The 13100-nt window shown below is 52.1% G+C and overlaps 5 protein-coding genes across 5 annotated transcripts; 2 read left to right on the top strand and 3 right to left on the bottom strand.

The window, feature by feature from the left end:
- Nucleotides 1-38: 38 nt before the first annotated feature.
- PpBr36_09952 (uncharacterized protein) lies at nucleotides 39-3726 on the top strand (the record flags this gene model as incomplete). Its single annotated transcript, XM_029897068.1, has 5 exons — nucleotides 39-185; nucleotides 256-696; nucleotides 764-1606; nucleotides 2338-2418; nucleotides 2494-3726. The coding sequence occupies 5 exons, from the start codon at nucleotides 39-41 to the stop codon at nucleotides 3724-3726; spliced, it is 2745 nt and encodes a 914-aa protein (XP_029745136.1).
- Nucleotides 3727-5073: 1347 nt separating this feature from the next.
- Nucleotides 5074-5952, bottom strand: PpBr36_09951 (uncharacterized protein; the record flags this gene model as incomplete). Its single annotated transcript, XM_029897067.1, has 2 exons — nucleotides 5074-5763; nucleotides 5818-5952. 2 exons carry the CDS (start codon nucleotides 5950-5952, stop codon nucleotides 5074-5076), a joined length of 825 nt encoding a protein of 274 aa, XP_029745150.1.
- Nucleotides 5953-8022: 2070 nt separating this feature from the next.
- Nucleotides 8023-9177, top strand: PpBr36_09950 (uncharacterized protein; the record flags this gene model as incomplete). Its single annotated transcript, XM_029897066.1, has 1 exon — nucleotides 8023-9177. The coding sequence occupies one exon, from the start codon at nucleotides 8023-8025 to the stop codon at nucleotides 9175-9177; it is 1155 nt and encodes a 384-aa protein (XP_029745133.1).
- On the bottom strand, nucleotides 8142-10078 carry PpBr36_09949 (uncharacterized protein; the record flags this gene model as incomplete). Its single annotated transcript, XM_029897065.1, is given in 3 exon segments — nucleotides 8142-8469; nucleotides 8486-9195; nucleotides 10067-10078. 3 exon segments carry the CDS (start codon nucleotides 10076-10078, stop codon nucleotides 8142-8144), a joined length of 1050 nt encoding a protein of 349 aa, XP_029745417.1.
- A 1329-nt stretch (nucleotides 10079-11407) lies between these two features.
- On the bottom strand, nucleotides 11408-12747 carry PpBr36_09948 (uncharacterized protein; the record flags this gene model as incomplete). Its single annotated transcript, XM_029897064.1, has 3 exons — nucleotides 11408-11427; nucleotides 11491-12137; nucleotides 12242-12747. The coding sequence occupies 3 exons, from the start codon at nucleotides 12745-12747 to the stop codon at nucleotides 11408-11410; spliced, it is 1173 nt and encodes a 390-aa protein (XP_029745377.1).
- Nucleotides 12748-13100: the final 353 nt, after the last annotated feature.

The following is a 13100-nucleotide window of genomic DNA, read 5'->3' as shown; positions in this document are numbered from 1 at the left end:
TTTGATCTTTTTTTTTTTTTTTTTCGACAGCCGCCAAAATGAAATCACTTGTTCGAATCCTCATAGTTTCTCTCGTTTGGGTTTCCAGGGTCTCGCATGCTGCAGAGATAGAAGCCCTCTATGCAGCTCGGCTGACCCGCTATGAGAGCGGCGAGGTGCACCAAGGTTTAAGATCAGCAAAAGAGGTGGGCTGGATAAACTCCTCATTGTTTTGACTCGAGGGATCCCAGAGGACTGACATCAAACTCGAAACAGGAAAGCTGGGCTGCGCGACATGCCGCCGGCCTCGACGACCCGACGCGCTACGCATCCTTCTCACGCGCCGCCGCCCCCGTCCCATGCACCGATGGCCTCGCAGCCGTAGTTCCAGGGTCCGCCAACGACACCTTTCGCTGCAGCAACATTGACTTTTACGACTTCGTCAGCCACGCGGACCTCGGGTCGGCACAGGGACGGGGCGCATCGTCTTGGGGCTGGACAAGTGACGATGGGCGAGAGTTTGTGGCCATTGCTCAGTCGGACGGCGCCGCATTCGCCCAAGTCACTAGCGAAGGCAAGCTGCAATATCTGGGCAGGCTGCCGCAGACTCCCGGGTCGGAGCCTCAGATCTGGAGGGAGATGAAGGGGTACAAGCACTATCTCGTCATAGGTAGCGAGGCGGTCAACCATGGTGTGCAGATCTTTGACTTTGAGAAGGTGAGTGCACAAACCACGCCACCTCTGCAACACGGTCACGGGGAGACGACTGACAATCACTCGACAGCTACTTGACCTTGAGCCAAACAACACCAAGATCTTTCAGCAGTCAGACTTGACTTCTCACTGGAACGAGCTCCCCACCGGTCGCTCGCACAATGTTGTCGTCAACGAGGAGAAGGAATACGCCGTGGCAGTCGGCGCTATGCCGCGCAACGACTCTTGCGCTTCGGGCCTTATATTCATCGACCTAAAAGATCCCTCGCAACCTTTCTCACCCGGATGCGCTGGCGGAGATGGCTATGTACACGATGCGCAATGCCTTGTATACCGGGGTCCGGATGAGAAATACAATGGTCGGGACATCTGCTATGGCTACAACGAGGACACCCTGACCATTTACGACGTCACGGATAAAAATGCGACCAAGATAATCTCACGCACATCCTATGAAGGTGCAAGCTATACGCACCAAGGATGGGTAACTAACGCGACGTGGCAGGAATACCTCGTTTTAGATGACGAGCTGGATGAGGAGGACAGCCAGTCGGGGCCCACTTCGCAGCGCAAAGCAGTGACATATTTCTGGGACATCAAATCCCTTGAGCGACCCAGACAAACTGGCGTGTTCCGCAGCAACGTCACCTCGATCGACCACAACCAATTCGTCGTTGGCAAATATGCATTCCAAAGCAATTACGGCGCGGGGCTGCGCGTTCTCGACATTTCGAGTCTGCCGGATCACCCGACGGGGGAGGCGGTCAAAGAGGTTGCCTATTTTGACATATTTCCGGAAGACGACGGGCTCGAAGGTGGAGGGGATGTGGCCTTCACTGGGACGTGGAGCAGTTATCCATTCTTCAAAAGCGGGTTTGTCGTTATCAACACGATTGAACGGGGGGCTTTTGTGGTCAAGATGACCAACAGGGAGTGAGAGAATACGATAGAAAAAAAAAAAAAAAAAAAAAAAGGAGAATTACAACAAGTCCCGAAAGCAGAAAAAAAGTTTCAAGGGATATTCTGCCCACATCCATAAGCAAAGCAATACCGACCGACCGGTTGCGATTCAAACGCCTGCTGCTAGTCTAGTGCGTACAGTAGTAGTAAGTCACCAAATTCGTTTGTGGGGGCTTGGCCTTGTTTCGTCCTGGCTTGCTTACTGGGCTTTGGCGCCCGCCGTGTGGCACAAATCGCCAAGGTGGCCCCGCTGCGGCGGCAAGCAGCAGCGTCTTTTTACGACACGTTGTTGGATTCTTAGTCCCCCCCACCACTACAGTAGTTCGCATTTTCTGTATCACCTCGCTGTGTCTGCCGCCCCCTTTGACCTCGTGCAAAGAGTAACATTCCTCCAACCGCATGCGGCTTCGAAGGGGTCATCCAGGAGGGTGAAACTTGGAGTCAGCTCTCGCCTGTGTAGAAACTTTTACGACCGTATCTTTCAGCTGCCAGTAAGTCTCGGGATGCATCGCAACAATTCCCAGTCCTATTCACTTCTTTTCTTTTGTTTCTTTCTTTTTTTTTTTTTCTCTCCTTTAAAATACACTGTCGATCGTGCGCTGGCCGTTCGGGTCGTCAGTGTCGATCCGGCAATCGAACCAGACACAAAAAAAGCCAGGACCATCCCTGACAATGATATCACAGTATTTTCTCCTTACGCTAATGGCAATCGCCGGCTGCTTCGCTGCTGGCGCCCATGCCAAAGCAGTTTTTGCGCATTTTATGGTGAGTTTTCTTTATTTCCTTCACTGATTTTTTTTTTTATCGCTAACCTAACAAACCACCAAAACTCCCATGCAGGTGGGAAATGTTGGGTCTTATACAGTATCCGACTGGCAAGAGGACATACGGCTAGCAATCGAATCGGGCATCGACGGCTTTGCCCTAAATATAGCCTCCCAGGACCCCTCGATCCCGCCGTCCATCCACAATGCATTCTTGGCCGCCGCGCCCACCGCAAACAATTTCAAGCTATTTTTCTCATTCGACTACGAAGCCCAAGGTCCATGGAGCAAAGATGCCGTCGTGCACCTTGTAAACAAGTACAAGGCTGACCCGGCGTACCAGAAGCACCTCGACACGGGCAAGCCGCTGGTCTCAACCTTTGAGGGTGCCAAGCAGAGCGGAGACTGGAAGGACATCAAGGCCCAGACGGGCGCATTCTTCATCCCGGACTGGAGCTCGCTCGGCGCCCCGGCCGCGGTCGCCACGGGGGTGGTCGACGGCCTTTTCAGCTGGGAGGCGTGGCCCAAGAGCGCCGTGGCCATGACGACGGCGCCCGACGAGGCTTACCGTGCGGCGCTGGGCAAGGACAAGGTGTACATGATGCCCGTGTCGCCGTGGTTCTACACCAACCTCCCCGGCTGGGGCAAGAACTGGGTCTGGCGCGGCGACGAGCTCTGGCACGACCGCTGGGAGCAGGTGCTGGCCGTGCAGCCCGACTACGTGCAGATCATCACGTGGAACGACTACGGAGAGAGCCACTACATCGGCCCCGTCAACAACAAGTGCCTCGGCCTGTTCGACTCGGGCAAGGCGCCGCTCAACTACGTCAAGGACATGCCGCACGACGGGTGGCGCGCCTTTCTGCCGTGGGTCATCCAGGCGTACAAGACGGGCAAGCGGCCCGCCGTGACGCCCGAGGCCGAGAAGCTGGTCATCTGGTACCGGAAGAACCCGTCGACCGGTGGCAGCGACAGCGGCACCACGGGGAACCACAGAGGCCACGGGCAGATCGAGGTCAAGCCCGTCGAGGTCCTGCAGGACAGGGTCTTCTTCTCGGCGCTGCTGAGCGGGCCGGCCAACGTCACGGTGACCATCGGGGGCAAGGAGGGCAGGTCCTCGTGGGAGGATAGGCCACAGGGGGGAGCGGGCATCTACCACGGGAGCGTGCCGTTTGACGGGCGCGAGGGAGAGGTGGTCGTCAGCGTCAGGAGGGAGGGCAAGGTGGTCAAAGAGGTCAAGGGGGTTGCCATAACTTCGAGATGTGAGAGGAGCCTGGTGAACTGGAACGCCTGGGTTGGAGCTTCCTAGGTTCCTGTACGATAGCGGGGAGACATTTCCACAAGATTCCACAAGATTTCACAAAAAAAAAAAAAAAAAAAGTTTGAAAATACCCCTACCTGGCCTGGCATAACTTTACCTTTTATGACACCTTTACTGAGAAATGAGTTTGAAATGGGCAAAGCCTCCGTAGTCTAGATAGCATTGGGGTACTTACACCTAGTTTTTCCCATCCACTGAGCGACCTTGGGTTTGCAGACTGCTCCTGTCTGCCATGGCTCGAATGCAAATCGAACATCTGCAGCCGCTTGCTTGGCTTCCCCACTAAACAAGGGTAGCAGCACAAATCCCCCACAACCAATCAACCGGGCCCCTTGCATGCAAATCGCACAATCCCTGAGCAGGAATTTGGTGAAGAAAAAAAGTTTCTCCCCATGGAAGCCAACAACTCCACACTAAGCTCGACGATGCGCATCGCCGTAGTCTTCGTCTGCACACACACACACACACACACACACACCCCATTCCCGCTCCGGCGTGCCAAGGCCGCTCCATCTCCGACACCGTTTTTGCATCCCGAGCGAAAAGCCTCGGAATGAAAATATCAAAATGTTTGCGGCGAAGCTCATTTCGCCAGAGCTTTTAGTGAATCATACCACGCCAGAAACCAACCCCCCCCCCCCCCCCCCCCCCCCCCCCCCCCNNNNAACCCCCACCCTAAACTTATCCGCGATTCCCCACCTGCAAAATGGCGCAGGGGCTTTTCTCCATTAACGATCCCCTGCATCGTCGCTCTGCACGACCGGGGACCCGCCGCCACCCCCTGCGGTTGATGAGCGTGTCAGGACAGCGCTCTGGGGAACGGCGAGGACGCTGTTTTTTGTGCGTCGGTATTGATTGTAGATAAATTTTCGGTCGAGCGGGCGTCACCTGTTCGCCTTGGTTTGATTTTTGAATGATTTTTGTGAACAAATCCGACTTTTGAAAGGGTGTGCAGGTCAGTGTCGCGATTGTTTAAGACGGATAGCGTGATTGCTGAGGCAGGGGAAAAAAAAGAGGAACAAAGGGAAGAGAGAGAAAGAGACAATAGAAAAAAAAAATGTTGGGCGAAGGGAATGGGCTTGGGGTGGTATACCTACCACAAGTTAATCGGAGCAACATAGAGTCACGAGAACTGAATCAAGCAAGGCACTTGCCGACATTCACTAGAGGCTGCCCATTAAAACATTGGCAATCTAGCATCAAGATTCTTATGACAAACTAGTGGGTATTCTTACAACGGTCTAGGCAAAGAGAGAATACTAAAAAGAAATGGCACCTACACATATTCCCTTCCCCAGATATCGTACAAGCACGAATAAGAGAAGCTTGGACACTTTAGGCGGGCGCATCTGCCTGTTGCTGGTTCTGCTGCCCCTCGGCTCGCAACGCGGCATGCACCTCGGTCTTCCTCTGGCGCGTCATGGGCCTCAGGCTGACGACGAGGAAGCGATCCTCGAGCTCGAACTCGTTGTTGCCGTGGCCCTCGCCGATGTAACAGCCGTCCCCGCTTCGCCACGCTATCCTGCCGGGGACGTGCTCGCGGAAGGCGTTGGGCATGTTGATCAAGACGTGCATGACGGTCTTGAGCAGCGGCATGGCCAGCCACTTCTCGAACACGGCGTGCGCGTCGCGCCGGCACACCTCGCCCTCCCGCTCGTGGGTGCGGAGGCGCATGCTCTCGACGGCGGCCGACGCCTCGACGTTGACGACGTTGGCAAAGACCACCTCGCCGAGCGGCGGCAGCGGGGCCTCGGCGGCGTGGCCCGCCTGCTGGGCCGCGAGCTTCCAGCCGCGGTGGATCCACTCCGACATGTGCACGCGTCGCCGCGGCGGGTGGTTTGCCGCGTAGATGTTGTCCGTGTTGGCCGGGTCGCGGTTCATGTACGTGATGAACATGAACCCGCCGCCCGTGCTGCAGTACGCCTCAAAGGCCGGATCCGCCTCCGGGTTGCTGGTGTTTTTCGCCCGCACGTTGATCCTGACCATGTCGTTCTGGTCAGCAACCCCGTACTTTCCAAGCCAGCTCTTTGTGGCGTCGGGGATTAGGTTAGGGAGCCTGCCTCTTTGGCTGACACTTACCTGGTAGAGATGCTGGTTGCCAATGTAGCTCTGGAGGGTTTCGGGGTCGTCGGCCTGGTTCAACAATTCATTCAGTACTATGGTTTCTTCCAGCTCCTGCAGCACGCTCGAACCATCGGCGACAGTCACACTCATTGCGTTTGATGGAAACTGTGGCTCTGAGACTGAGACGATGAAGGCTTTGTAATTGCCCGGTCGAGGAAGAAGTGGTCCTGGGTAATAGTCGGAATGAAATGGGGTGCTCTGGCTTCCTATTGGATATATCAGTAATCCTTGCGATTGGAGCGATATTTATATACGTCGCTTATCCATTTTCAAATTGATGTCTTTGTTGCCGATGCTTTCTTTCACCCCTGGAACTATGCATTGTTCCGATACTTGACTGCTCATCTGTGTGCAAGGGCCGTAGTAAGACAATGGTATAGTATAGCGTCCTGCGCCTTTGAGTCCTGTCTCGTCCAAAAGATTTCTGATCGTATAAAACCGACCGGCACTTGATAGTGGTAGTGATGGTGGTGGTGGGAAGAAGACAAAGGGATCCTGCAGCCCACCATTTGACAATCGAGGTGTGGACAAAGGCGCGAGAGGAAGAATACGATACTTTTCGTCTGTTGTTAGATTAGGGTAGACTGACATGCGACGAAGCAACATGATAGAGAGAGGCCACATAAGATTTTGACTGGCACTGTAGAAGCATAAAAAAAAGGATTCGAAAATTCCGACATGGAATTTCATGCCATATACAAATAGGACTGATATACGTGGTTATCAACGACCAACAACACATCAGCAAGACGGCCAATCACTAATGGGGACAAGGACGCGCGGTGGGTTAAGCTGGAACATGAGTCGCGTATCTGTGATCTCCACCTTGTCATCGCAAGTTTCCCGCATTCCAGATCAAAATTATCTGAAATTTGATTGATTGCACACCCAATATAGCATGTTTCTCCGCTGCCAACGGAGGGTTTCAGCTGCGCCAAATCAAGGCGACTAAGTGACAATAGCCCCATCCATACACATGACCCGAATCACGCTGTCAGTTTTGGATCCATGATTTCCAAGAAAAAAAAAAAGAAGAAAAGAAATAATAGAAAACGTACCTTTATCGCATAGAGTCACCCTCCCCTATTTTCTAACCTTTCTCCATATCTTCCTTTGGTTGATGCCCCAGAACGATTTACATTGTGTCTCATGTTTCACATTTTCACCCCATACGGTACTTCGCAGCGGTTGCGATATTCATCTCGTTTCACATGTCCTTCTTTACTTTGTCGATTCGGCCTCCCTTGGAAACCTTGGAGATGTTTGATGGACCAAAAAAGCTAGCGTCACCTGTTGTGGGCTAGAATTACCAAAGTCACTGGCATTAGTCATTGACGGGAGCTTTCTTTTGTCTTTTGGCGCTGTAGTGCAACATCACCAATTCCAGAGTGGGCAAAATCGGCGTCGGCCCCACGTTGACCCTCCCTCAAAGATTTTGGTTGTCGGGGGCAGTGCTGACGGCGGACCTATCGAAGCAGCCTGCACAGGTGGCTTATACGAAGAGTTACTGCCCCTTCTCTGCGTCGTACTTGTGCACGCCATCAACGGCCCTATCAAAACGAACAGGCCCCCAAAGCTGACATCCATACTTTCGCTTTGGTGCGGCATTCTCAGCATGGGAATCCCTGACAGATGCAGGACGCTTTCTCAGCCCACGCTGTCAGTACGACGTGAAGAGTAGACCCGTCGGCAACGTCCCACAGTCTTGGGTTGCCGACGATTTGGGAATCACTATGAATAGAGTTTGAGTAGGGGGTCTGAGCATGACAGGGGCTGCACTTTTGTGCCAGCATAGTGACAAGCTGCGAACTGGGATAAACGTTGTGGTGAAGATCCGATTGATGCCCACACTTTCTTCCTGGCTTCGCTTAGGCTTGGCGGTGGGCATCCTGAAAGAGTGAGGTTATATGTTGCGTGACATTCTCCTTTTTATTTATTTGTTTTTTGTCCTTGTCCCCCCCCTTCTTTGTCCATGTAGTGCTTGTGCATTACACTGTCGCTAAATTCACCGACAAGCCAGGGCGTTTGCCAAGCCAACAGAAATCGACGATACTGCACTTATACCAAGTAAAACGGAAGCCTGACAATTTATTAATTGCGCCGAGCCGAGCCCTGCCAATAAATTATTTTTTTTATTTATTCAATTGCTTGCACTGCAACATGCTGGCGGAAAAGGGCCCCAGCTTGCTCCTCCATGGCGGGAGGAGGTCTATTATAGGTTTACTGTTAGCCGGCGCCTCTTTTTTCTTTCTCATCCTCACATACATCAACCTCCCATCTCAGCCAAGACCTCCACCCACCCGCTTGACGGCATCATCCAACGCGGCCGCGCCGAAACCCCACATCGTCAGCGTCGATGAAGCCGCTTCAAACGCTACCGTCGGGGTTGAATCCATCCTGTTCCTCAACCTCCCGCATCGCAACGACCGATACGACGCCATGGCGATCCAAGCACACCTGTCCAAGTTAAAGATGACGCGCTTCCCTGCCGTCGACGGGTCGAAGCTCACAAGCCAGGGCATGCCACCTGCCGAAAACTCCCAGGCCCCCCTCAAGGACGGCGAGAAGGGCTGCTTCCGTGCGCACGCCAACGTCTGGCAGCACATGCTGGAGAAGGACGTACCCGCCGCGCTGGTGTTCGAATCCGACGCCGGCTGGGACGTCAACTTCAGGCCCATCATGGGGAAGCTGAACGGCGGGTTCCGCAAGCTGCTGCAGCAGGAACACCCGGACAAGCGAGAGGTCTTTGAGGAGAACCCCGACGACCCCTGGCTGGCCCGGTCGGGCACGTGGGATCTGCTCTCGGTCGGACACTGCGTCGACGCACGAGGCAACGGCGCCTACGTCATCTACGACGACCCCCACGCGCCGAGCACCAACTACCAGGTCGACGTGGACGGCGGCCAGGCGGTGCTCAACCACAAGCGGATCGTGTACCGGGCGCACAGCCTGTTCTGCACGACGGGCTACCTGATCTCGCTCTCGGGCGCGGCGCGGCTCCTCGTGCGCATGAACTGGAACTTTGACGCCCCGGTCGACGTCATCATGAACGCCATGATCAACAACGGCGAGCTGAGGGCGTACAGCATGCAGCAGAGGCCCGTGGTGCAGTGGACCTACATCCCCGGCATCGGCAAGGGCAGGAGCAACAGCGACATCCAGAGCGACGGCAAGCCCGAGGAGGGCACCGAGGAGGGCTGGGACCGCGCCAAGAAGGAGAGGACCGTCTACGAGTACCACGGCGGCTATGCCGACGCCAACATAGTGGACTTTGCTCTCAGCAGTGCGTGGCATCGCATTATTGGCCACATGTAGGATTTTCCAGGGCTCTGTCTGGAGACTGGGTTCCGTGTTTGCCTGTGAGTATATACCCCGGAGGATTCGCTTTCTTATGTTGTATATTATATTTTATATATTTTAGTCTCTTTTTCTTCTCTGCGCAAGCGCATGCTGCGACTCTGTCACGAGTTGACTTTGCCATGAATTAAAATATATATTCGTCGAAACCCTCCACAATACTATCAAAAGGGGACAGGTGTAAAATTCTGTGTGCAGTACACATCCCTTGCATTATTTTGATAATTGTCCCGACGGAGCTGGACGCAGTCCGTAAAAAAAAAAAAAAAAAAAAAAAAAAAAAAAAAAAAAAAAAAAAAAAAAAAAAAAAAAAAAAAAAAAAAAAAAAAAAAAAAAAAAAAAAAAAAAAAAAAAAAAAAAAAAAAAAAAAAAAAAAAAAAAAAAAAAAAAAAAAAAAAAAAAAAAAAAAAAAAAAAAAAAAAAAAAAAAAAAAAAAAAAAAAAAAAAAAAAAAAAAAAAAAAAAAAAAAAAAAAAAAAAAAAAAAAAAAAAAAAAAAAAAAAAAAAAAAAAAAAAAAAAAAAAAAAAAAAAAAAAAAAAAAAAAAAAAAAAAAAAAAAAAAAAAAAAAAAAAAAAAAAAAAAAAAAAAAAAAAAAAAAAAAAAAAAAAAAAAAAAAAAAAAAAAAAAAAAAAAAAAAAAAAAAAAAAAAAAAAAAAAAAAAAAAAAAAAAAAAAAAAAAAAAAAAAAAAAAAAAAAAAAAAAAAAAAAAAAAAAAAAAAAAAAAAAAAAAAAAAAAAAAAAAAACAAATCGCCCATGTGCACTATTCATGGCCTGGCTGCGGTAAAGCAACAGGCAAGATGAGCACATCCAAGTCCGGCCTTGTATCACGTCGCCGACGGATCTTACTGCGCGCGCCATCTGAGCGACAATCGGTCACGTGTCAATAACAGTTGGAACATGCTGCTTGGGGGATCATGCACGCGGAGGCTTTTTTTACACGAGCGGCATAAACGCCGGAACCATGACGGCCCCGGAAGAAGATCATCGGGTTGCAGCATAAAAAAAAAGCGTCAGAGGGCGTTCGAAGAAAAACTCCTTGGCGCCGTCACTCCAGTGCTAGGATCATCCGTTGCATGTTGAGCAAGAGCGATTTCAGTCAAAAATTCCCCGTGGAGAAGATCTGCAATAGTACAGATTGAACAAGTTCCCGCATCCATGCCACTGGTTTCATGCCCGCAAAAGCCATTAGCAAAGGCGGTTGAGATCTCCCACTTCAATACCCCGGCTTTCTCTGCCATGACTCGGAGCGACAGTGGGTCCCCATGATTCGCCATTATGCCTTGACGCCTTTGAGCGCATACATAGGCTATGGGAAGAGGTATGAACTGGCATTTACTTGACCAAAAAAAAAGAAAAAAAAAAGTATTTTCTGTATCCCTGAATTACGTATCCTTGGCTACAGTTCTCGACTACATAATCAATCATACAGGCTACGCTTGACGGGTTTTCTTGAGTCCCACCCAAATACGAGAGCAGGGAGATGGGAAACGGCGGGTGACGTCTTTGTAAGAGTCAGTTGTTATGCACAAAAAAAGAAAGAAAAAAAAAAAAAACACGATCGAATGCTGGTAAAAATCTTATTCTACACGGCAGCAACGTGTCAAGTTCAAAATAAATAGGGATTTTTGGGAGGCATGAGGAAGAAATAGAGATATACATGAAGGGAGGACTGCCAAAACCTGGAATGCTAAGCCTCAAGTCCACCGCTCAGCCCAATTGCCGCGTATCTGGCACGCATTCAAGCGACCGTTTCTCTGGGGAAAAAAAAATAGACAAAAGGTGCGCACGCGTCGCAAGGAGGCTAACTGCATCGTCAAGCATAATAAGCAGCGTGTTTTAGATGCTTTGTTAAGCCGTCGCGGTCGAGCTCAAAGCCTAGCTGGCAATACAAGTGGTGAAAAAAAAAAAAAAAAAAAAAAAAAGGACTACAAAGAAGCAAAGTAGCGGCGCATCATGTTTAGGGTGACACGCCTGTTGTAGGGCCGCCACGCCAAACGACTGGCGATGGAATGAGGATAATACGTTGTCGAGTATTTACAACAAGGAAACAAGGGATACTATTTCGTTGAAGCCGTTAAAGGTTCCACTTGCATCTGGGTATAATATATACAATATCCCATACCCACAACAGGCTGAATGGCGGATCCTCGTCCAGACTCAGGTCACACCCCTACCATGCCGGCCACCCTAGGTGCATTGAGAGTACCCTAAAAATTCACGTCAGTATGGTGGCAGCACTACCCGCCAAAAAAAGAGAGGCGGTCACTTACACTGGTTAGAAGCCTTGCAGGTTCCCTGGGAGCAGCACGTGGCTCCGGACCAGCCCTCGCCGCCGCACTGGCCCCACAGCGGCGCACAGCTTCCCGACGGCGGCTGGGTGGCGGCAGGCGGCTGGGTGGTGGTCGGGGACGGGTTGCCGGTGCCGGGGCTGCCGCCGGGGTTCTGGAGGGTGAGCAGGCCCGGGCGGTAAGGGAGGGCGTTGTAGTCGCCGCCGGCGTTGGGGTCGCGGCCCTGGTACAGCAGCTGCAGGTTGCAGGGGTCGATCTCGAAGCGCTGGTCCGCGTTGCTCCGCACCAGGTCGCCGTGGCTGATGTCGTTGGTCCACGTGGCGCCGCTGTTGGCCTTGCCGGCGAACGGGTCGCTCTGGGTGGCGGCCGCGGGCGTCCAGGACCCGCCGAGGCTCGTGGCGGTGAAGGAGCGGAAGAAGCGGCCGTTGGAGCCCATGGCCTCGACGATCATGAGGTAGGTGCCCGTCCCCTTGACCGTGTAGACCTGCACCGCCTCGAACAGGTTCTCCTTGGTGTCGCTCATGATGATGGTCGAGGCCGAGCCGAAGTTGCCGGGGAAGCTGCCCAGTGGCATGCTGGACCGGTAAATCTTGCCGTTGTCGCCGCAGAAGAACAGGTACATGGTGGTGCTGGATTTTTGGTGGTTTTGTTTTTGACGAGGGACGTTTGGTCAGTGCCTACCCCCACCAAAGAAACTCTCGTCACGGAAAAGATGGAAAGGCGGCAACGATACCTGTCGGCAATCAGGGTCTGGTCGATAGGGCCAGTGTCACTTCCGGAGATGGAACCCGAAAACAGAGGGTAGGCCTGGGACCACCCGTTGGCGTTGGTAGGGTCGGTCGAGGTCCTGTAGCTGAACGGCGTGGCTCCCCACTGGTAGGCCAGGATCCAGATGCTCTTCGGGGCGAAGTAGAACAAGGTCGGGGCCACGGTGCCGGCGTTCATGCCGGTCTGGCGAGCCGAGCTCAGGTCCCGCAGGTTCGACACGAGGGCAAAGTTCATGGACCCGTAGTTGGGGCTCTGGTACTTGGTGCCGTAGACGAGGTACTTGCCCTGGTAGGGAACGACGGTGAAGTCCTTCAGCGACGCCCAGCCGTTGGCCGGCTGAGCGAGAGGGCCGCCGTTGTCCCTCCAGCGCAGACCGCTGCGGGGAACCGTGCACTGCGCAGACACCAGCGCCGAGGACGCCAGCAGGACGGTGCCGGCATAGGCCAGGTTGGTCTTGATGTTTCCCAGCATCGTTGCTAGCCGGTGTCTAGTGCCAACCAAAAAGGGGCAAGAAGCAAACGTAAACCTGGGTGCAGGACCGCGGATGACACCCGGGGTATCAGGATCGAGCAGAGTTCCATTCTCTTATAGTTGCTCGACAATCTTCATCTCCGGAGCGGGGAAAAGAAAATTCTCTATTTTTTCAACTGTTATTATTATTACTACTACTACTACTACTATGACTCTATGAGCAAAAATCCCATCAAGGTGTTGCGGGTAACTTGTGGAAGTATTTCCCCCTTTTTTTTTGTTTTAATTTTCTTTTTTTTTTTTCCACCAAAGAAAACAAACCGTACCCGGTTGGTACCATGGTGAAAGATTGC

Source organism: Pyricularia pennisetigena (genome assembly GCF_004337985.1).
Source record: "Pyricularia pennisetigena strain Br36 chromosome 7 map unlocalized Pyricularia_pennisetigena_Br36_Scf_7, whole genome shotgun sequence".
In the NCBI taxonomy this organism is placed as follows: domain Eukaryota; kingdom Fungi; phylum Ascomycota; class Sordariomycetes; order Magnaporthales; family Pyriculariaceae; genus Pyricularia; species Pyricularia pennisetigena.
Note: the sequence above shows the minus strand (reverse complement) of the source record. Positions and strands in the feature narration are given on the sequence as shown.